General features: G+C 41.2%; 2 protein-coding genes across 3 annotated transcripts in view; one reads left to right on the top strand and one right to left on the bottom strand.

Annotated features, from left to right (window-relative positions):
- tmprss2 (transmembrane serine protease 2) overlaps positions 1-21,971 on the bottom strand; it is a 253,688-nt gene extending 231,717 nt beyond the window's left edge. Inside the window, exon 1 of the mRNA XM_083986448.1 lies at positions 21,961-21,971. The gene's annotated coding sequence lies outside the window, so the exon portion shown is untranslated. The remainder of the gene's footprint in view (positions 1-21,960) is intronic.
- The window catches only part of hlcs (holocarboxylase synthetase (biotin-(proprionyl-CoA-carboxylase (ATP-hydrolysing)) ligase)), a 47,255-nt gene continuing 36,505 nt past the window's right edge, over positions 14,193-24,942 (top strand). The window contains exons 1-3 of one of the 2 annotated variants that reach the window (XM_083986415.1): positions 14,193-14,588; positions 21,807-21,947; positions 24,119-24,281. In XM_083986415.1, the coding sequence (XP_083842541.1) occupies positions 14,319-14,588; positions 21,807-21,947; positions 24,119-24,281 (574 nt within the window). In that variant the 5' untranslated portion in view covers positions 14,193-14,318. The remainder of the gene's footprint in view (positions 14,589-21,806; positions 21,948-24,118; positions 24,282-24,942) is intronic. The other variant, XM_083986416.1, reaches the window with a different exon arrangement.

The following is a 24,942-nucleotide window of genomic DNA, read 5'->3' as shown; positions in this document are numbered from 1 at the left end:
TGTTAGTGGACCTGTACATCCATGATGCTCCTCCAGTCGAGCAGCATGCACCTTTCTATTTCCACGTTTTCCAAACAGGCTGCCTTAAAAATGTATCCCCCCCTCCTTCTTCTACCCTCTGTTTCTTCTCCAGTTTCAGTGCAGTTTAAGCTGCAGATGTGCAACATCAATCATTAACAGGGGGGTCCTCATTAGCTGCAGCTCTCGACAGCCAAACATGGCACATAATTACTGTAACCTTCACTTCGGCTCAGTCCCCCTGCTTCCTTCTATATCACAATGACCCCTAAAGGAAATCCACAAACTGATCAATGTGCGCTGATTTCCATTTGATTGGGGTTGATTTGCAGTAACAACCTGACTGCGTCTTTTCATTACAGACTCTCCTGTGCTGTGCATTCTGGAGACGTTATTGCCTGTGATGAGATGCTGAGGAAGCCCGAGGCCTCTTTTGTAACTTCCTGTGCATTAACTATTCTGAGGTCATTAATCCATCAGTAATCTGCACGTGCTGCGTTAAAGGAGTGACAGAGCTGCCGGTGTATGCTTATCCCTGTAGCTGCAGCACATCCCTCCGCTCAAGATGCTCACCGCTGGCTTTAAGAGATGCTCTTTGCCAGGATATATAGTATTTGGGTTAATTGAAGTCGGGAGGTGGAAGATACAGCCACTTTCCGCTGTGTTCAGCTATTTATGGGAGAGGTCATATTAAGTATTATTTCAACCAGGCATTAATAAGAGGAGCCTCTACAATGCATGTGTATAGCACTGGGCAGGACTAGGGAGCGGCCATGATATGAGAAACTCCTCTTTAATATGATATTTCTGGGATAGTTCAACATTTTGTCAAATTGGCCCATTGCCATAATTGCTATAGTCATAGCAGTACTGGAGGTTTGTTACCTTTAATTGTCGGTGCAAGCTATTTTTAGAACGGCGGAGCAGGGCCGTGAGCTGCTCAGAGCTACGCTACAGAGGCTCATTTCTTGGTTTCCCTCATCAAACTCATCAAATACACAATCCAACAACTCCACAACGCTCTGGTGGACAAGTTGTGACCTGCACATTCACCACGCTATGAGATAATAACACAACGTTACCAGACAGAGTTGTTTTATAGGTAAATACAGAGACTGCTTGATGAAAAACTGTCCCTGAAGGCAACGCGCATCAGCGGTTTTGCATGAATTTCCCTCTAAAACAACTCTGTGTGGTAACGTTGTGTTATTATCTCATAGTGTGGTGAATGTGCAGGTCACAACTTGTCCACCAGAGCGTTTTGGAGTTGTTGGATTGTGTATTTGATGAGTTTGATGAGGGAAACCAAGAAATCCCATATTAGCCTCCGTAGCATAGCTCTGAGCAGCTCACGGCTCTTCTCCGCCGTTCTAAAAATAGCTTGCACCGATAAATAAAGGTAACAAACCTACTGCTATGACTATAGGGATTATGGCAATGGGCCAATTTGCCAAAATGTTGAACTATCCCTTTAAGACAGTAACAGAGATCTAATGAATGAATCTCTCTGCCAAAATCTCCCCATTGATGGTCTGGTTTGTGCTGCAGGGCAGAACCAGAACTGGGTTTGATGGGAGAAAGAAGAAATAACCTGTCAGATCAACAAAACTCATGCAGCTGGTGTTAAAGCAGATATCAGCTTCACGGCCGTTTCGGCTAATGCTGCGTTCAAGGCAGGCTTTTGAAACCGTAAGTTACAGCTTCAAGTCACAACTACAACTTGGTAGCGTTCCAGGTAACCCGTAGCTCGTGTTTTTACCATCCTGTTGTCTGTGAAAGTTCCCTATAACGGCCACTCGTAACTTCCGACCCGTGAACTCGTACCAGATCGAACTGGTATGACTTCACAGGAAGGAAAAACACAAAGTACGAGTTTCTTTGAACGCACCATGAGTTAGCAGCCCCCGCCCTTGTCAGGCATCAATTGGTCCTCGTGCTACGTCACCACATTCACGCGCATCCCTTAGCTGCACACACAGCCCTTCATGCCGTTCTCTCTCCTCATTGGATAACACTTGTATCCCACAAGGAAAATTTTCTCCTCGGGTTACAGCAGAGCAGAGTGACGGAGAGACTCGTGTTTAGGCTGAAATACTTCATGTAAGTGATTGCTGACGGAAAATAGGACTATTTAGGACTTATATTAACAAAAACATTCCACTGATATCTGCTTTAAATTACTGTGGATGTGGTTTTATTCTGCAACGTCTTCAAACATGGGATGAACCCATCACCGTTCACTATGTAATATGTACTACATTCATACCATCCTACATCCAGAGTTTGAGTTTTTTTAATCCTGAGTAGAAGCAAACTTTGACTTTCCAAAGCATCTCCATAGGTTCCAGCTGGATGAATACATTCAGAAAGGTGATCTAAAAAAACAGCAGGCTGCCAGCTTTGTTGTCCGTTGAGGAAATCTTTACTGACTTGCCTTATTTTGAGATTCCACCTCCTCTTTGGAAAGACAGACAGACGTAGACAGGTGGGACAAATGCACTGCTCTTTTTTCCCCCTTTTAAGAAATGTGGATTAATGTCACATGTTAATATTTCTAGCTCAGCCGGATTAAATATGAATGTTGTGAATCTTGACCTATTACCACGGTGAACTCACAGCTCAATAGTGTTGTTTTTTTCTTCAAGAAATAAATGTATAAAGCCTGTAGGTGGTGAGCTCCTCTGTTTGATCCATGCAGCCGTCTGCTGTGAGAGATTTTCAAAGCTCATTTGAGATTCTGTGGATCTGAACTTTCTCTTTATTTGGAAAACACAGCTCAGATTTTCTTGACAGACACACAGAGATGCTAAATCTCATCTTTTTTTTTGTCAGACTTGTTTTATTTTCCATTCTTTCCGTGTAGCAGTGACATCATAGTTAACCGAGAGCCTGCAGCTCACCTGTCCATCTCAGCCTGTGAGGTTTTTTGCCCAGTCAAATTGGTGTGTGGGTATTTTCTCCCTCTTTGCTCTAGTAAAGGCTAGTTTACTTTATGAACGATGTCCATGCCTTGTTGAGTTATATACACAGTAAGAACCCCGGAGAGGGATGCATTAAATAGTAAATATTGATTCAACTAATTTCAAAGAAGATCGATGTTTGGATTGATTAGGGAACTTTCTTATTAGCTGAGCTCAGCTCTTATTTACACCTACTTACTTACATTTACACTTTAAAAAAAAAAGGACCTGGAGCCAGATTCCTAAATGATGTGTATGCAGAAAAACCATGCATACACAATTTCCTATACACTTTCCCACAAATTGCAGGATAAATCTGTAAATCTGAGTATTTTCATAAAGCGCTTTTGAAAATTATGCACGCAAAACAATGCATTTTAAGTTTCAAATTAATTTGGCCACTACACAAACTATATGTGACACTTCACCAATGAGAATTTCAACTTGTTCATTTTGTCCTCTGAAGATTTATTTTTTCAATTCTATGACTTTTGAAACCTTTAAATGACAAATTTCATGTTTGCCCTTCACTCATCACCGACTCCACTGCTGCTGCTGCTGCTGCTGCTGCCGAGCTGCACCTGGTCAGCAGTGTGCAATGCAGTTTGAAGTTGAGGGTTGCCAGATCAAAGTGCAGTCCCCCATAGCAGCGACACAGAGGGGAGTTCAAATGGAGAGTCAGTTTGAGACGGCGGGTATACAACTACAAATCTTGGTCGACACAATTCAGCAACACTCTGACACGGGTAGCAACATGGATTACCTGCTGCACACCGCCAAAACATGGTTTCCAGTTTCCACATAATGGTCAGTTTGTCAAACCCGCATGCTTTCTGGAACAGGTTAGAGAGCTCTTTGTTTTACGTCCTACTGCAAAAACTCAAAATCTTACCAAGACTATTTGTCTTATTTCTAGTCAAATTGTAATTTCTAGTCAAAACAAATCTCATTCTACTTAAAATAAGACTCATCACATTAAAAAGTAGCTTGTTTTTAGACACTTTTTACTTCTTTCAAGGATATTTTTACTTGAAATCAGTAGAAAATTCTGATAGTGGAGCAAGTTTTTGTGAAAATTAGTTTGAAACAAGTGAAAATGATCTAAAAACAAGTACATTTTTTAGGCGATGAGCCTCATTTCAAGTGGAAAGAGATTAGTTTTGACTAGAAATTAGACATTTTGACAAGAAATATGACAAATATTCTTGGAAAGATTTTGAGTTTTTGCAGTGTAGTCAATAAACAAATTCAGTAATATCTATCTCAAGGCGGAATAAGCACAATCATGCTCCAATGAGAAAGTCTATAAGCTTTCTTCTGTTCTTAAGGTCCTGTTCCTTCAAGTGTGGTGTCATGGTGCATGTTCTCCTGTCTAAGAGAAATGGGTGTCAATTTTTTTTTATGTCTATTTGCAACAACGGGAACCACTAACGGAGATTTTAGCCCAAGCTCATGAGCTGTCTTCATCCTCCCCCCCTCTGGTGCTCTGAGCTCACATCCACATCTATCACATTACTCCATATCATACCACACCACGAGTGCTTTGTCCTCTTAATAACAGGTTTTGTTTCAATCTAAAGCTACACAAGCTACAGAAAATTCAGTTTCCATTCGTTATTCTCTGTGCATTTAACAACAGGAGTGAGATATAATTTTTTTTGAACAAGCCACAGTGTTTTATTATGATGCTGAGATTGTCCATGAGAAATTCAATACCTCTGTTTTTGATGATTACCTCTAACTGGACATATTAGAAAGAATAAATCTATTTGGGGTCCAGCTGATCCGATGTTTTTACATTTATGTGCGTCTGAAGTGGTGAAACGACAATGTAGTTTATTGCTTTAAATGTTTTTGCAGTACAGAACTGTGGCTCGGCATTTATCCTTTTGTAAAGCAAGGTCCAGCATTTTCTTTTGCTCAAGGAGATAAGATAAGAAGCATTTCATTTCTCATGCTGCGTGGCTGCTTGATCTGGAGATTCGGCCTCTCACCTATTTCTCAGATGTGGCACATGTTGTCTCCCAGGGAAAATGAAAATAATATACACGGAGACATTCTTTACCATTTCAGCAGCAGTGGCATTTTCTGTCAAGACTTCTCTGAAAAGAAACACAACCGGGCCCGGCTCTACGCAGGGGCAAGAGGGGGCAGTGCCCCCTCAAATAAATGTCTTGCCCCCTCAAATCCAAATTTTAGAAGTTGAGAAAGCACATTTTAATATACTCAACAAATGTGTATATTACCAAAGAGAAAGAAGTTAAGTTGGGGGTTCAGACATCCCTCTATCTAGACATGCCGGTAGTCCGACACTTTTTGATACCGCTATTCCGCGCGTCTCTTTTTTTTTTCTTCTTTTTTTACAGCTGCGATACCCCGGCGCGTCTCTCTCTCTCTTTTCTTTTCTTTTCAGCATGCCTATCACCGGTTTGATGAGGGAGTGATGTTCTTAATCTCAACAACTAAACATCAAGTCACAAACAAAACTGACACACATGATAAACAAACAGAACTATGCTGCAGTTTGTTTGTCAAGTTAACCTGTGACCTTCAGCACCACGGACAGCGCCGCGGATGAGCCGCGGAGAAGCTTCATCTGTGAGCGTCTGGGCTCTGGGCTTATGGCCTGGGGCCTCATTTACCAAAACTGTATAGCAGTGTAAAACTGCTGCTACTAAATGTTTTGCTTAGCCCTACGACGAAAAGACACCCAAAATATTTACACCTTTTTCAGATCTATCAAACTGTGCGTGCACAACTCTCAGCAATTTCTCTTCGATAAATCAAACTGGATCCAAGAACGGTGCGCAGTTGCGCAAGTGAACTCACCTCCGTCCCCGGAATGCCTAGACACAACCATATATGGTCAGCACGTGCATATTAATTAGCCATGTGCTCTGTGGAGCGACAACAAAGTGACAACAAAGACAACGGGCGGAGGGCGGGGGGGAAGAAAGCGAGATGGCATCGGGCAATAAATCAGTCAGAAAAATGATCTTGCATTTTAACAAAGCTACAATAAAAACAAAAACCTCCCAAATCTCAACAAAAGGGAGCAGAAAGAAGAATAATCTTACTCTTAATAATCTTAATCCTACAAATTGACAAAATTATCTGCAGTAGCACAGTGTTCTTTTCTAAAATGTTCTGTCTCCCCCCCTCCTCTTCTCAGAGTACACCAGAATGCTTCACTCACATTTTAAAATCACAAAAATTTTCTGGGGGGATGCCCCCAGACCCCCCTACAGGTATTTAGCTACTCACCTTTTTCACCCCCTCTGGGTTTGCAATGCATCTTCAGGTATATGCACCCCCCCCCCCCCCCCCCCCCAATCCACTTCTCCAGGTTGCCGTTGGACACATAGCCAACAACCCAATTCAATGAAGTTACTATAAGCACAGAGAAAGAAAAGTGCTGGAGCATGATGTGTTCACATGATGCCCCCTTCACATTTCTGACTGCCCCCTCATATATGCCTGCCTAGAACCGGCCCTGAACACAACCTTCCAGTAACCTGCAATCTGTATGTTGGGAGACAGAGAGAGCAGCAACACATGCAGACAGGTGTGAGTTGCAGCAGGTCGGCATCGCAGTCAACACACAACAGCACACGACGCAGGCAGGCAGGAGTGTGTTCCCAGCATCACACACCATCCAGGGAGTTATATAAAGAGGAATGAATAGTGAGCTCATCTGTGAAATGAAATGAAGAAAAAAAAAAAAGAAACACTTCCACACATGATAAATAGACACGTGCATAAAAACCAGTTTTGCTGAGCATCGAGATTTGGCAGAGTACCAGTCGTTAATGAGCCTCGAGGTTGTCCAACTTCTGACAGCTACAGCTTGGAGGATGCTTCGCTCTCGTATTATTCTAACCCAACGCCCGGTCTTCTGTGGATTACAGCTCTAAAAAAGAAGAAAAAAAAAAAAAACCCAGAGGACCAAGCAATACACGATGTGCAGCCTCGCTAATTAGAGATTCCCGCTAACTCTGAGGCTAGTTGATCTCACCTGTGTATTCCTAAATGCTGCAGATTAGCCGAAGCACTGGGGAACCTCTGTGCAGTGCACTGGGGAGTGCAGCACTATAATGTATTGCTTCTGCAAATGAGGCAGTCATTTGGAAACTGTGGAAACTCAGACTCTCACTTTACAAAAAGAGGCTATAGAGCGACTCAGTTCGTTCCGACACCACCAAACACTCACACACTCATAAAACTAGGCAATAAAGCTGCTGTCCTCTGGAGAGTTGATGTACAGTGCCTGGAGAGAGCTACTGAGAGCCTTATTAAAGGCTTTATTGCCAGTGTCAGATTCAAATTAGTGGTGGTGCGCCACAGCCTAGTGTGTGTCTATGTGTGTTTGTGTGTGTGTGTGTGTGTGCTCAGTCTGACTATGCAGGTTTTCTAGTACAAGTTATACACAGCTGACTTCAAACACTCAACCTTAACATTACGTTTGGCTTATAAAGTTTCCCCTTCATCTCACTGTGTTTTTGTAGAGATGGAGCTAAGGTTGTTGGTGCAGTGTGTGTGTGTGTGTGTGTGTGTGTGTGTGTGTGTGTGTGTGTGTGTGTGTGTGTGTGTGTGTGTGTGTGTGTGACTTTCAGCTTTCAGTAACTCAAAAAGAAAATAGTGAGATGAGGGATTTCTTTACAATTAGTTCATTTTCGAGCCTGATTCTGCTCATTTGCATGGATGGGAAATATAACAGAAGTGAATTACAATAGTGTTTAAAGGTACATTGTGTAGGAATTACTCCCATCTAGCGTTGCAGTTGTATATCGCAAGCAACTCAATCGTATTTTTCATGCTGCATTCACGTGAAATTGGGCGGACAGCAGACAGATGACAGCCGCTGCACGTAACGGCATAAACAAGCCTCTATGTAAACAAGTGTTTCTTTACCTGACCCACGTTTTACCGGCTTTCTCTGGACTTCTGTGACTAAAATGACATCTGGTTTGTTAGCGACGGCCGTCTGCCCGACTGCAGGTGAATGCAGCATCAGTGTAATGCTCCATTCCTCCTCACTGCGTTACCGCGGTGACTTTTCACAGACGCCACCTCCACCTGAGCCGACAGCTCCGGTGTCTCCGCTGAGTTTCCGTGGTTTCCTACCGTCACGCTGCCACTGAACGTTAAAAAACATGGCGACACCACATGGCAGCAGCACCGAGCTTACCCGCTCCATGTAGATATGAATGATATGAACGGCTCATTCAGAGCTGAAAGGAACACTTCACTTTGTTGATGGAGGGGATTACTGGTTAATGAAGAACAGACTTTTCTAACCAAATAATTGATTTTCGTGAATAGATAACAGGAGAAGTTACACAATGTCTCTTTAAGGACATTTTCCTTCACTAATGATATTCCCTTCTGTCGGGCCAGTCGAGTTACTACAGCTTGCCGTCGGAGTAGCTCCCAGGTGTGCTCTCATCCACTTGAACTCAATCACACAGACTTATGCTCCTCTCTGACCATTGAGTTCCTCACAGAAACGACACAGCCATCCCTGAGTACAAGGCAGATGAAATCGGGACCGTTCTCATCCCAAGTGCCATCAGAGCAGGGTCGTCCCTCTCTATCTTCAAGAAGAAGGTTCATCCCTTAGATTACCTCCTCTCTAACATCTCTTACACCCTGACACGCCTAAATAGTCCTACACTCTCAGTGCACTTAGATAAAAGCATCTGCCACAATAATCACAACAGTAACAGAAAGATTTGTCCTTCTGTAAAACTTTGCAGTGCAAAAACCCACGCAACGGTGATGATGAAGCCATCATTTATTCATTCATTCATTCACTGCATCATTCACTCAGTCGGTGTAGATGCATTGACCTGAGTTCTGCCAACTGGAAAGTCATCCACACTACAGGGCCAACAAACGTCAATGTTAGTCAGAGCTTTTAATGCTTTTGCAGTCAGCACCTGTCAGCACTGACAGTGACTGATTTACTCCTTTGTTTAAGAATGCAATGCATCAGCAACTAGTTCTCAGATTAAATAAAATAAAAGTTTGGTTGGAACAAACATCCTCATCCACACAAACACACACACAGACTGGCTGCATCGTGCAAATGCAAGCTGATTTAAATCACTCAACACACCAGAATTTTAATATGCTCCTGTGCATACACTATACAGTGTAGATGGACTTACAGTAGACATCTGCATTCATTCATTAATTGTCCAAACTGTGCAGTTAAAAAGCATTTTTCATTCATGTAATTAAAAAAATAAAAAAGCAGTCTCTGTCATTGTGCAGTTTCTGTCTGTATGGCTTCCTCAGGTTAGAGACTCCGGTGGCCAACATGCTCTGAATTACCCCAAACCTTTCTCCCTCATCACTCAGAAAAAGACTCTGAACAAATCAGCACCCTTTCCCCATTCGAGCACAAACTGAGAAATCACTTTCTGAAAAGGAGATTCAACAGAATCTCAGCCAACAGCAGGACAAGGAAGGACAAGGAAGGATTAGAAAGGACGGGTTCCAAGTGTGAAAAACAAAAAACAAAAAAACTAAACAAAGCATGATGACCAGTTCACCAGCAGCTCTGCTGATATTACATCATGCCACAAAACAGAGAGAGAGAGGAGACCTGAAAAACTGCCTGCTGCTCTGAGCTCCAGCACAGAGCAGAGCGCGGCTTCAATCCAAACTTGTAGACCATGACAGAGAAACAGAAAGAGAGAAAAAAAAAGCCTTGTTCACTCACCTGTGCTGGCAAAGCAGCAGAGAAGGAGAAGAAGAGGCAGCAGCCAGGAAATCATCATTGCAAATGAGTAGTATACCAGTGAGCTCTTGCCTGATGCTGGCACTGAAGCAAAATGAACAGTTGGGGTACAAAGAGCGTGTGGAGTTGAGACACTGTAGCTTCCTCCCTCAGCTGCTCTTCACTCAGTCTGACTGAATCTCCTTGTTCCCTCTTTCTTTCTTTCTTTTTTTGAATTGGTCTGAAGTCTTCTCTGCTGAGCGTCTCTCTTGTTCTCCCCGCTCCCCCTCGCCGTTCACACTGCATTCATCAGGCTTGCTTCACTAGTCTTGCTCCAGTGCTTGCTCACTCTGACTCTGCTCTCTTGTTCACTGGCTCCCTCTCTCCTCTCTCTGCATCTCTCTCTCTCTCTCTTTTTCTCTCTCTCCCTCTCTCTCTCTCTCTGAGGTACAGTCAGTGAAGAAAGTGCTTAAGAGACTCCTCCCCCTCTCCGCCTGCTCATCTGCCTCTCTGTCACTGAGAGGGTCTAGACTGAGGCGCACAAAAAAAAAAAAATCTGTGAATGATCTGCCATGCATTATCATTTAATGAGACAGTAACATAATGTTTGTCACTTGGATAATTAAATATTTATTGTATTAGTTGACAGTGTGACCGAAAATTCAGTGAAGGAAAGAGGCAATACCAACTCATGAGCAAATAATATTATTTATTATTTGGAGCTTTTACATGTAAAGCACTTTTTTTTAATAATGATTTTAGACTCTCGTTGGGTTTGCTTTTTTTTTTTTTCTTGGACTGTAGGTCTCAAGGGAATAGAAAGAACTGATGTGCTCTACATGTTGGATTACTGTAGGTTTTAGGGACTATAAATACCAGTAAGCATTTACAAGTTTCTGGTTTAAGCTATTTTCTCAATGTAGGAGGTCAAAGAAGATGTAAAATCAGCTCACATATATTCTGCACTGCCTCAAAAAAAAATGACCCCTCAGGCTTCCATGTAAAAAATGCAATATTTATAAGATGTACATATAAAATGACAATCACACGTTTGTGAAAATGAGGATACCCTCAAATATAACGGGCTCTCGTGTAGAGAGGAACTTAATTTCAAAGTGGAAACTGTGTAAAATTAAGAAAAAGGGAAAAAGGGAGCTCCAAATGGGCTGTACATGTCTTTGTATAACAACGGCTGTAGATTGGACCATTATTTCATACAAGAGCTGTGCCAAAAGTGATATTTCTGGCAGGGAATGCAACACTGGGGGTCAGTAGTCAGTAATTGCAAAATGTCCATGACTGACTGCGGGTCATGTAGCGCTTCATGTTCACCCAGCTTCGCCTTCTCATAACAGCAAATAAACAGCTTTCATTACATGTATTAATATCAGTAAAAGGAGGCAGGGAAGTAATCTGTAATTTTTATTCTCAGCGAAGTGGAATACTTGGCTCTCTGTGTCAGGATGTGGCAACCAAAGCTTTTCAGCCTTAAATTTTCATGGCAGAGATCTGTTGTGCAATATTTTCTTGTAGTTTGTAATCTCATCAGTGAAGATAGAAACTGAGTTGTGATGTTACAGTAATGAACTATTAGTGAGAAAAAATAAAGAAGCCACCAACCAGATGGTCGCGTGCATCGTAGAACTGGTAGAGGTGTTGTGCATTTACTTGACTTCTGCTTACATGATTGTGAATGTGCATGCAGGACAAGGCACCCAGGGACTTCACTTTAAAGGAAAACAGGAAAGCCACCTCTTTTTTTTTCTTTTCTTTTTTTCTTGTTCTTTTGAATTCTCTCCAGATTTTATGCATCACCGTTCGAGTGTCTTACAATTTGGAGAAAACTGTTGTTGCGGATTCATTTTGCAGCACAACTGTCAGCTTCTACGTGTCCCATCTAGCTCGTGCAGTCAGCATTGTGTTTATTATTTATGTAATAGAGCCTGCAGGCTATCTTTTGAAAGCGTGCTATCTTTTATCATGATGATGTGATAAAAAATGATGCAATGGTATCAAATTTTGTGAAAAAATAACCAATGCTGCACGAGGAGCCGGATCTTTTCACCACACCATCTGCACGTCACAAAGATTGTTACAACTTGTGAGAGAATTTATCTCGAGATAAGTACGTCAACAATTTTTTTTTCTTTTTCTCATCTTTGCCGATCCCTTTAGTTCTTCTCCTTCATTTTGTCCTTAAACCCTGACGATGAAGGAATTTAGTTTTTTTTTTTTTTTAAATACATCCAACGGTTTGAGTTTTAAACAATCCTATCATGTGAGACCCTTTCACAGCCCAGAGAGAAAAGCATATAAGCATTTTTATTATTCTCCATAATGAAAATTATGTATATATGGAAATGGAGAGTGAGATGGGCTTTTTGCTATTTGGATGATAAGGCAGATTGAATGAGGAGAAGAAATGTGATTATCATTGTAAGAAAACTGGCAGTGTCAATGGGACTTTCTTTATGAGGACAAGAATTGGTTAAATAAACTAAAATAGCATAATCAAGAACTAAAGTCATGGATAAGGTCCTCTGATCCCCCCCAAAAAAAGAATAAAAATAGATAATTTGCAGTATTAAGCTGTGAGATTATGCACAGATGTTTACCAGCAGCATTACAGACGGAAATGGGAGACATGCCACAAGAGATGGGAAGGAAACGCTATTGAATTACGGGGTCAATTTACAGGACCATAATAATCATGATCGTCAACACAAGACAAGAAACCTAATGGGGGGAAAACAGAGGAGCGGAAACAGAAAAGCTTTGGATGGACAATGCCACAAAAAAAGCAGTGGGAATTAGAATAGATCAATTAAAACTTTACAACAACCACGGAGATGCCACAATAGATTGAACATGATTAGAAAAGACATGAATTTATTTATAATTCACATAACACACAGGCTTATATTTGATAGTTAGTTACCATAGTTACGTCTAGATCTTTACAGATGCATCCAATAAAGTAGAAATAGGAGTTATTGTTGCAGGACTTTGTAATAAAGTAAGAAATAAATGAGGATGGTTCAGTCAGTGTGCACAGGAGAAATGCGGTTGGATTATTATAAGAGCAGTGCAGTGGCTATGGAGACAGATCCACAGTGTGACAGACAAAGATACAGTAGATTGACAGAAGATTGAAAGAGGTACGACAAACATTAGCCTATACACAGAACTCAAACGAGAAGTCTTCCAGTAACATTTTTTTATGGGTACCAGCACATATTGGCATCAAAGGAAATGAAATTACAGCGTTGAGAGATAAGTGGAGGAGAAATGAGGTGTGCAAGGGGAAGTGCAGAGATGAGACAATTCATTCATTCAAGACTTTGATTTGGACACACTGCTCAAAACAGGTAAACACAATAGGCTACAGGCAGATGTGACAGTAAGGGGGCAAAAATACACAGTGAAGCATGTTTTTCTACTTCTACTACTGTCAGATAGTGAAATAGCTATCAATCAGAAAGACTGTAAGATGAACTTTATTACTGTAATCACACATTGTGGAAATACACATCACATGATAAGGAGTAAAATAGAATAAATGCACAAACACACACACACACACACACACACACACACACACACACACACACACACACTAACATCTACCCTACACTCACACCCATTCATTAGTAGCTAAATAGGGGCTGAGTTTTTTTTTTTTTTTTTAAGGAAAAATCCAAACAAAGATGAATGCACAATTTGATTTAGATCTCTACAAAGTAACTAAAATTAACAAACAAAATGCCCCCACACCTGTGACCAGACCTTTAATTGTGCCTGGTGTCAGATGCCCTTAATGCAATAAAGGCATTTTAATATATTTATTCAAGATGAGTGCCTTTCTCTTTTTCTACTGACCCAGCCCTTCACCAAAGAGAGCACAATCTTAAATGGATAGTTCACCCAAAATACAAATTGCACTCATTATCTACTCACCCTCATGTCGACTAAATATAGACTTTTTTTTTTTCGGAACAATTTTGCATTTCGGGGCTTCAATACAAGACGGACATTACATACGAGCAGCATGGAGGAATTTGGATGTTTTTTGGTGTGTCTTTTTGTTAGGAAGAAAAGTGGTATCCATTTGCAACCGTTATATGGACATGCACTGCTACGCCGAGACCCCCTGTAACTCAGAGAAGCCACGGAGGACTCTGAAACTTCTCCCAGCCCTTAGTCCACATGAGGGTGAGTAGATAGGCTAATGAGTGCAATTTGAATTTTGGGTGAACTATCCCTTTAACAAAAGAAACCCATAGTTCCTAGTCTTTCTTTTTTTTTTTTTACTAAAATTAGTATTGAATCTTATCCTTGTATCTCAGAGTGAGGGGGTTATTTATTTATTTGTGACGTTGCGATACACGCGTCATACCAGTTGGTGGCGCCAACGTACAAACTCGTTGTTAGGCAACCGGCGATTAAACCCGGAAGAAGCAGCAGCAGCAGAGGAAGGCGGAAGTCGCTGCTGCCTTTAGCCTGACAGCTGAGCTCGACCGCTGCCTGCACCTTGGCTTGGGTCGAGTTGAGTCGTGTTTAGTTGAGTTTACAAGGCAAAAAGGAGGAGGAAACGACCACTATGGCCGCTGGTTAAGATGTTAATAACCCTGTGCTACGTCTACATGTGGGTGCGCTTTCACAAGTGCTACTCGGTGCTGATCCGTAACACGCTGTCGAGGCTGAACAGCAGCAGCTTCGGCTTCAGCTTCAGCCTCTGCTCCTCGGGCTCGGGCTGCTCTGGTTCGGCCTCAGCTCCTCCAGCTCCAGCCGCTGCTCCACCGCCGCCTGGATGTGACACAGCCGAGGAGGAGGAGAGCGTCTTCCTGCAGCTCGGAGACAAGGCCGTCTATGTCACGGAGCCTCAGGTTGGACATGAGAGCTGACATGATTTAGAGATAGATAGCCGGTTAGAAAAGCCTAGTGTTGTGGTTTGTTTACATCTGACAGCTGAGCAGAGTGACACAGCTCAACTACTTTGCTTATTACTGAACTTAAATGTGTAGTAATGCTAATAAACTGAGTTAAACGAGGTCAAACAAAAATGAAAACACAGTGAGGTGTGTACGTGTGAAGCAGCTACTTTAATCCTCCTGTTGTTGTCCTTCTGGGTCAGATTGACCCAATCTGTTCCCTTCCCTTCCTCCATCCTTCCTTCTTTCCTTCCTTTCTCCCTTACTTCGTTCCACAATCCCTTTTCCCTTCTTCCTTCCTTCTTCTTCCTTCCTTGAATAAATCTGTTCTCTCCCTCCATCTTTCTTTCCTTCCTTTCTCCCTTCCTTCGTTCCACAATCCCTTTTCCCTTCTTTCTTCCCCTTCTTCCTTCCTCCCTTCCTTCTTCCTTCCCTCCCTCCATCTTTCTTTCCTTCCTTTTCCCTTCCTTCTTTCCACAATCCTTTTCCCCTTCCTTCCTTCCTTCTCTTCGTCCTTACTTCTTCCTTCCTTCCTTTTTGACCCAATCTGTTCCCTCCCTCCATCTATCTTTCATTCCTTCCTTCTTTCCTCCCATCTTTCCCTTTGTCCTTCCTTCCTTCCCTTCGTCCTTCCTTCCTTCCTTCCTTGACTCAGGAGGACAACCGGAGGGTTAACCTCTGTTACTGGTGTCTGATTATAGTTGTGCAAGTTGCAAGGGTCAGTCGTGTTTACACCGGTCCTGTTTCACTTTCACCTTCTTCAGCTCCACATCAGTGAAACCACTACAGCCTGAAACAGAGTCAACACGTCTCCTCAGTGTGTGACAGTAAATCTCTAAATCTCTTACACAGGAGATGCTGCTGCAGCCTCCATATCTAAACTTAATGCACTATAATGGCAAAGTGAAAACAGGATCTAACATTTTTATCATTAAAAACAAAAAAAAACTGAAACATCTCATTGTTAGTTTATATATCCTTTGCTATGATACTTAAAATTAGCTCCTATTTCTTTTGATCACCTGTGGGATGTTTCTTCTACAGCTTGATTAAATCCAACTGAAGCAAGACACACAACACCACAACATCTAATAATACAAAGTCTCATAGTTGACAATATGAAATATATATGTATTTTAAAACGTAAATGATTATCTTGTATTGAATTAGGGACGTCACAATTATACTGTACATTTTCTTGGTACGGACGATTATTGTCAGAGAAATAATCACAGTACTACGATTGTAACGATTATTATGCATTAATTAATTTCACAACACTATGAATGTGTAAAATCAAATATAGTCAAAATATAATTACATCACTCATTGTTTACACAAAATATTTCAAGTATCTATTAATATATGACTAATTCTTAATCCCCAGGGGAAATGTTTGAAATATTCAAGTCATAAATTGTCATCTATGCCAAATGTTTGCGTTTATTTTAATCGTTTTTTGCTTTGTTTTGCTTTTTTTTCTTAATTAAAAATGACAGGCTAACATTTAAATTCCTACCAATTCAATGTTACGTTAGGTAAATGGACCAGTATCTGTACATTTACCTTTATTTTTGCCCACAATAAGGTTCCAACATCAAATTTTTGTGAAAGTAACGGTATTTAGGAATCTTTACGAGTAAATAATTGTGGTGTTTAATACCACGATTAATTGTGAAAACAAGTAGCCTAATCGTAACATCCCTATAAATGTTATTAAATCAATCCAGTTTGAGTCAAAATAATAACAAACATATCAGTGTACTAGTTTCTTTTTCAGAACATTGATTTATGTTATTTGATCAACTAACACAACTACAAGAAAAACGATAATATTATAGATAAAAAAGGTTTTTAAAAAATCCAGTTTGTGGCAAAATAATAATAACAAAAACCTCAGTGTACTTTTTCTATTAAAAGAAATTGATTCCGTCTGCTCCCACTATAACAAGTTATTTGTTCAACTTTCTTTGTGTTCCTGAATGCAGTACTCCTAAATCTAATTGCTCACTCTGTGGAGTTTGAGTTGAGAAGTTATTTCTTTCCAATTACAAATCATCATATTCCTTTTTCCCCTCTAACTCTGCGTCACGTGCTGTGGCTTCTGCAGAGAACATGAAGGCTGCGTTTGTTCAGAGCTCCACGCAGCGCAGCGAGTTGGCGGTGGGTTTGGATTGTGGCTCGGTGTTAACACGACACAGTGCTGCTGCTGACACGAGGATAAAAATGTTCCAGTGGGGAGAAAAAAAAAAAAACTGACACAGAGAGGGAGCCTAGCTGAAGTAAAGTGACAGGTGTTAAGTTTTTGTAAAACACGCAGAAACTCAGTTTTCACTTAAAGAGCAACTTGATGCTGAGGGTTTGTTGAGTCCACTCTGGAGCTCTGATGCTGTGATTCACAACAAGCAGCGAGCGAGCGGGAGAGTGCAGAAACGTGTCGGTTAACACCATTACATTTACTTCAGCGCAGTCCGCTCATTCATTATTCAGCAGGATTGAATTTCCTTAATGGATGGTAAAATGCTGCAGTCCTGTCCGTTGCACTTATTTTAATACATTAATAGTTAAATGTATTCATTCAGAGGATTTTTTTGGTTCTTTGCAGGCAAAAAAACGAAGGTTAAACTGAAAATCTTGTTTGACAGTATTTAATGACTCTTTTTTTTACATTTACTGCTAATACAAGTTCAGACTATATGCAAATATGTAAGGGATAATGTATAGTTCGGAGGTTGTTATGGAGAAATAAACCCCGACAGGTTGTATGGAACCCCGACGCGAAGCGGAGGGGTTTCATTCAACATGAAGGGGTTTATTTCTCCATAACAACCGACCAACTGTACATTATCCCGCTTATTACACGGTTTACGAGTGAAAAAATTAATTTGAAACATAATTCTGATCAAAATACGACTTTCATTGATTTAAAATTGCATAATTTAGCGAATCTGCAAGACCGGTCACTTCCGCTGTTTTGCCGAGCCTCCTCCCGGTCGTGCATTTGAAGCCTTTGATAATCAATCAGTGGATCGATAGATTACCATACACGTGTTACGATGTGTGTATTGTGTGTAGTCGTATCTGTCATAAACAAGAGATTAACTTTACTGTTTACGTTACGGGGTGCGTTTGTGTCGCGGAGCCGCGGTGCCACCGAGACGAGAGGAGGAGAGCTGTGACACCGGGTCAGAGGCTCTGATCAGCAGGTTTGGTTTCCAGCAGCGATGTGGAAGGAGCCTCCACTCTCCTTGTAACAGGTTACAAGTTGTTTATCTAACATCACTAATAGTCCGAAGCTGTTTAATGACGGTAAAAATGAAATATAAGGTAAATATCCTGCATAGTTTCTCTTTTCTGTGCTGCGCTGATCAGAGCGCCGTCCCTAGCAACGGTCTGTTATACTTGACGACGGTCATTATTCAGAAATAACAGACCGCAGAACGCAGCTCTGGACCAATCAGAGAGCAGCATTCAATAGAGCCGTGTAATAATACCTTTTAACACCATGGTAGGTTATAACTTTCAAAGATGGAAGAGTGCGTTTGGACTTTATTGCTCAGCGATGTGTAATCATGAAGGACACAAACCTCTGTCCCTGTCCTGACATTCACAAGTCCTTTCAAGAGGTATAATAATTATGTTAAAGCAATACTTACCTTTCTGGAACTTTTGCACATTTATTTGTCTAAGTTAAAATGCTATTAATAATCTGATGATACATTAAAATGTAAGAGAAACCCAACAGGGTTAAAAACTCATCATTTTTTCATTCTCATATAATTCTGAGAAAAGTCTGACCAATAATATTATTCGGTCCGATTAATAAGATTTGACGAGCGACCGAACCTACTTAATATGTAATCACTTTGTGCACCCCTCTCCTCCTCTCCCCCCTCCCGACCAGGAAGAACGCACAGAGCAGTAGCAGGACACAGAGCAGAGGAGACTAGAGTCACAACACACTAGAAAGAAGGTTTTTGGAAATAAATAGTTTTTTAAAAGACCAATAACTGCAGCCGCAGCTGGTCGCGGAGTTTCATGTCTGATATTGTAACGTTGATAGTGATCAGCCCCGAGTGATACGTAAACACAGGAAGTCACATGTGTCTATAAAGCATCCAGTGCTAGCTCTGTGCTAACGGCTAGGCTACATAGCTCTGTGAGTTCTCAGCGGTCCGGACCGGGTTGAACTCCGGACCGGCGCGGCTCGGCTCGGCTCGGTCTGGATTTATTTTCGGCCTGAACCAGCGCATCAGGTGGCGCTGGTCCGGCCGCCAGCCCGGCTCGTTGAGAACTGTAATCTGTAACAATCACTTCCCCTGCGTCTCCAGTAGCAGTAGGCTAACAACAGTTTATTATAAAACTCATCAGTCATCATCACTGAGTCCGTTTATGGTTTAAAACTCCGGTGTTGTGTTTGTTTGTGTTGTTCCCGTTTCACTCGCGTTCCTGTTCTGTTTACCGTTGCCATGCCAACGCATGCAGCAGGGAGGGAGGGGGCTCGTGGAGGTGCAGGAGGAGGGAGAAGTGGGTGGGACTTGTGAGGGAGGTGGAGCTGTTGATTTTCAAATGTTTGTGCTGTGCTGAGTGAAATGCCAGATCGGTAAGTATTGCTTTAATAAAAAAACACTATGGGTTTACAAACTAATGTCCAATTGGCATTTTGATCTCAACAGGAGGTGAGGACACAATACAAACTCAGGGTTTGCTGAGGAAAACCTGCTGCCAAGCTTATAGGTTCAGACAGTAAGTTACCACAGCAACAGACTTAGTTGGGAGATAATATATCACACAATTTCTGGGAGTTTCCCCCTCATCTCATGTTTTAACAACGTCAGTGCTTTCAGTAAATCTGCTGTCTGGAAGACTAGTGTGATTACGGTTCTCATGTCTTCTTTTTAGTTATTTAACATTTTCTACTTCTTTTTAACAGACACAAGGACATTTTAACTTTACTTTGACATGTTAATTCCACTGCAGCAGCACGCAGTCTTCCTCAGAAGGCAGCTGATGTGATGGCTGTGACGCATTGGTCTTATCAGCTGATGTTACATGGTGATCTGACAGATTTTTTTATCTAAAGGTTTGAAGGGATAGTTCATTCAAAATTTTGAATTTTTTGAAAAAATTGAAAGTTTCAGAGTCCTCCGTGCCTTCTCTGAGTTACAGCGGGGCTCCGTGCAGCACTGCATGTCCATATGACGGTAGCGAACGGAGCTCACTTTTCTTCGTCCAAAAAGACACACCAAAAAACATCCAAATACCTCCATAGTGTTCGTCTATAATGTCCCTCTTGTATTGAAGCCCCAACATGAGAAATTGTTCAGAAAAAAATTAAATAAGTCTATATGCCGCTGCACGTAACGGCATAAACAAGTAAACAAGTGGTCCGTCAGCACGAGGCAAAACAATACACGTGACAATATGTTGTCATGGCGATGTCGTATTGTTGACCTGACCCACGTTTTACCGGCTTTCTCTGGACTTCTGTGACTAAAATGACATCTGGTTTGTTAGTGACGGCCGTCTGCCCGACTGCAGGTGAATGCAGCATCGGTGTAACGCTCCATCCCTCCTCACTGCGTTACCGCGGTGACTTTTCACAGACGCCACCTCCACCTGACCCGACAGCTCCGGTGTCTCCGCTGAGTTTCCGTGGTTTCCTACCGTCACGCTGCCACTGAACCTAAAAACATGGCGACACCACATGGCAGCAGCACCGAGCTTACCCGCTCCATGTATAGATCATGGATGTATAGACTGAATCGCCTTGTTGTTTACATTCTACTTCCGGGTAGAAAACCAGCACGTAATTTGAATGAGATCAATAGTAACGAACGAGAGTTTAGCTATATATCATATTTTTCACGCCCTATCGCCGTTTAGACAAATCTGAAATGATTTAAGCAACATTACTATTTCTGTGTGTGTGTTTTGTGTTGCTATGTGTTGTATTTATTCAGTTTTCGGGAATCACAGTGTCTAGAAAGCATCAGTGGCTGCAGCTGACAGGGACAGATAACGACGGTAGCTAAGCTAACGGCGGTAGCTAAGCTAACATTAGGACGTCAGCTGTTAAAACCCTCCCATTGTCGGACACGACACGAAACTACTCCAGTTAGCTCAATCATGTTGTAACTAAGATATCCGCTGGAGAAAATATTTTTTCATGGACCGTTTATTGAGTCACTGAGTTATTAAAGTTAAACAGGTAGCTAACCGTTAGCCCGGCTAATCTCTGATAACCATGACTAATTACAAAAATGTGCACACATAAATAGTAATGTTTGTCCAATCATTGGTTTTATAGACTTTACAAACATCAGATTAGTCTAAACGGTGATATAGTGACATGAAAAATGAGATAGCGAAACTCTTGTCCGTCACTATTGTTCTCATGCTGGTTTTCTACCCGGATGTAGTTGTAAACAACAAGGAGATTCGTCCTATATATGAATGATATGAACGGCTAATTCAGAGCTGAAAGGAACACTTCAGTTTGTTGATGGGGGAGGTTACTGATTAATGAAAAACAGACTTTTGAACCAAATAATCGATATTCCTGAATAGATAACAGGAGAAGTTACACAATGTCCCTTTAAAAATGTCCTTGTGTCTGTTAAAAGAAGTAGAAAACATCCTGTTCACTGGGCAATACTTTCTTCAGAGATGACCTCTCTAGACTCTCTGGTCTTCATCTGTGAGACTTGACTGACAGACTGTACTGCTTTTTAGGTCAAACCGGACAATTTGAGAGAGACATGGAGGCAAAAAAAAAAAAAAAAAGTTGATCAGATGATGAATGTGTTTGACTCAGAGCAACAAACACTGACTGAATGCATTGCTATGCGTGTAGCTGTAGTAGCGCTGTTGTCATCCCGGTGGTGTTACTAACCGATGTCAACGACGACGTGGATGATGTCGAACCTCGTTAGAAATTAACACCTTTTCCAGAGCACCGTTAAATCATTGTCATCTTATCTTATCAGAACGGCTGCAGCCTGAATCTCATTGTGTCACCACCGTCTGCTGCTCTAATCCCGCTGCTATACACAGGTTCTACTGACTGAGACTGTCACTAATTACTAATCGATGTTTTTAAAAAAAAGGCCTTGTAGTGATTTGAGTGTCTCTTTGTTGTCTGTCTGTCTGTCTGTACTGTTCCCCCCCCAGGCATGTGATGACATCAGCAAATGGACTGTCCTGTTGGGCTCCTCTCTGGTTTGTGGTCCACAAATAGAGAATATTTCATTCATCATAGAGGCTACGGGACACAGAGTGGGCTACCGTTCTCGCCTCACATCGAATAAGAAAGTAGGCAGCACACATTACATTACCTCATAAGTAACATTAGCTGTATGATGCACTGCAAAAACTCAAAATCTTTCCAAGAATATTTGTCTTATTTCTTGTCAAAATGTCTCATTTCTGGTCAAAACTAATCTCTTTTCACTTAAAATAAGACTCATCACCTAAAAATGAACTTGTTTTTAGATCATTTTCACTTGTTTCAAACTCATTTTCACTTGAAATGAGTAGAAAAATCTGCCAGTGAAAGCAAGTTTTTTGTGCTTGTTATAAGGAAGGAAAACTTGCTCCACTGTCAGATTTTTCTACTTATTTCAAATGAAAATATGCTTGAAAGAAGTAAAAACTGTCTAAAAACAAGCTACATTTTAATGTGATGAGTCTTATTTTAAGTATAATGAGATTAGTTTAGACTAGAAATGACATTTTGACTAGAAATAAGACAAATATTCTTGGTAAGATTTTGAGTTTTTGCAGTGTGGATGCGTAAAGTAGAAACCTTGATAACCTGCATTTTCTTCTTAGTGTAAAAACAAGAGGTTTAAAGATCCCTCTGTGTTGTATAAGTATTGTTTGTGACCTCTCCGTCGGTGTTTGCTGCTGCCGTGTTATTTTCATTACCGACGGAGAGCAATGAATCTTGGGATGTGTGGTTATGGGCCACAAAGGATCCACCCGTCGGAGAGAGAGAGAGAAAAAGAAGGTCACATTTAGCCGGCTGCGTTTGAAGGAGCCTTTGAAATGGGACAGCCCTGTCGCGCCGCTGTGATGCAATTAGTCCTCAAATGCATCCTCTGAAGGATGCGGCCCCACATTGGGACACAGCTATTGTCAGAAACACGGTTCCAATTAAGTAAAACTGGCTTTTTGAAGACGTTTTGACCTCATTCCCAAACACTTTAACTTCGTTATACCCTCATCTCATGAAATTATATTTACGTGCTCAGCCCCCGCAAAAAAACCAGCCGTTATATACGGCCGGCCCCCCGACGGATTGTTTTGACAATCTGATTTTATTTTATTTTCTCTGTTACAAAATCAGTCTGACATTCCCACATGTAGCAATAAATCAATTGAAACAGTGCATCCTCCCCCACCTGCAGAATACCTGTCATACTTTTATCCAGGTTGATGGTGAATGACACAGGCGGTCACGCGTCGGGCTGCACTTTAAGTCAGTGCATGCTACTAAAATAAATCTCATTTACCCTATTTATGTGACCTTTTATTCTAAAACATTGTGACAGGGAGTTTTAAAGAGTATGTTGCAGACCTCTGAAATAACAGATATATATGATATGGAGGCACCAGACCATTTTAATGGAAATACTGTATATGACTGTGTGCCACACAGGTGAACAGTAACTAAGCTAACTTCAGTTGTATTTGTCTCTATCAATTACTTAAATTGGCTTTTGATGATGCTATTTAATGGATTAGAAATAATAGATCTGAGGCTGCACACTTACTGACTACTACTTTAGTTCATGTAGTGCTGCTACTTACTGTATATGTGTGCATATCTAAATATTGATTAAACTGTTTATCTTCCATGTGTCTTAATTCTAATGTTTATCGTACATGGTTGATATAATCTGCTCCTGCCTGTTGGTCAGTCATGATGACACAAAGTCAAACGCTGCACAAACTCAACACAGAGCTGATGGAGTCCTGCTAACTGCTAACTACTAACTGCTAACCTAGTCACTTAACAATCACAGTGCTACCTGTGCTGTAGGTTAGACTGTTTTAGCAGTCACCCATATGTCACCCATCTTTTAGTTACAATTACATGATTTAGTCAAAAATCCCCCTGTAACTCAGAGAAGCCACGGAGGACTCTGAAACTTCTCCCAGCCCTTAGTCCACATGAGGGTGAGTAGATAATTAGTGCAATTTCAATTTTGGGTGAACTATCCCTTTAAGGGTTGAGGATAGATGAAATAATCAGAATATCACAGAATACATCTAAGATATGGATGTAAAAAGCAAAAAGGAAACATGAAATTGGCTGGAAAATGGATAGAAAAATAATTTGTAGGTACTTAAATGTAATTATCTTTGGGAAACATTGTGCTGTGCTTTTTGTTAGGGTTTCATTTTTATTAATAACATATCTTGTGAAGTATCCAGTGCTGCCGAGTGTCTGTTAATGCATGGTGTGTTGCTGTGTGCAGGTGCTGAAGTGGTCTGACTACTGTCTTCCTCTGGCCTGTAGCCCTGACCAGCCGTTCAGGGCGGTGGCTCAGGCCACTGTAGATAACTTCAGTCGGCTGGGAGTTGCTTTTATAGAGGATCGCCTTCAGCTCGACGATGGACTTCTACCTTCAAAGATAGTCCGTATGTTGCCTCCAATTCTGTTTCATATCTGTCCTTTTTATATTCTGTTGTTCTGTTCTGTTATCTTCAAATGACAATTGTAGGAAGAAAAAAAAACCACATATCTGTTCATTTATTTCTTGCAGCACATTTTCGTTTGATGGCTTTATGCTCTATTTTGTAAAGTTGAGTCAGTAGAATAATCAATTCACCAGCAAGAATAAGTGCCAGAAAACTTTAATTCTTATCTCATATTTCCAAGAGGACACCTGTAATGAAAAAAACACACAGAATTAATTACCAACTCTGTAGTTTCCTTCAGCTCTGCAGAGCTTTTTTAGACTCTTTGAAGTTAGTTTCTTTTCTTTTCTTTTTTTTTAATGTTTTATGGCCCACAGATTTCGCTCCCATCAACCTTGTTTCCAGCAGCAGCAGGCAGCTGTTTTCAGCTGTTTTCAGTGACAGCTCTGCCACACGACCGGCTTAAAACCAAACAGTAGAAAGACAAAAGTTAACAACCTGCTGGAGAACATGTTGAAGACGGTGGCAGCTGAAGAGCGAGATGGTTTTATCAGTCTGAATATTGCACTCTTAGGGTTGCAAAGGGGCGGAAAATTTCCAGTAAATTTCCAGAAACTTTCCATGGGAAGTTAAGCTGGGGAATTTGGGAAATATTCCAAAT

The sequence above is a fragment of the Trachurus trachurus genome (assembly GCF_905171665.1).
Source record: "Trachurus trachurus genome assembly, chromosome: 14".
Classification (NCBI taxonomy): domain Eukaryota; kingdom Metazoa; phylum Chordata; class Actinopteri; order Carangiformes; family Carangidae; genus Trachurus; species Trachurus trachurus.
Note: the sequence above shows the minus strand (reverse complement) of the source record. Positions and strands in the feature narration are given on the sequence as shown.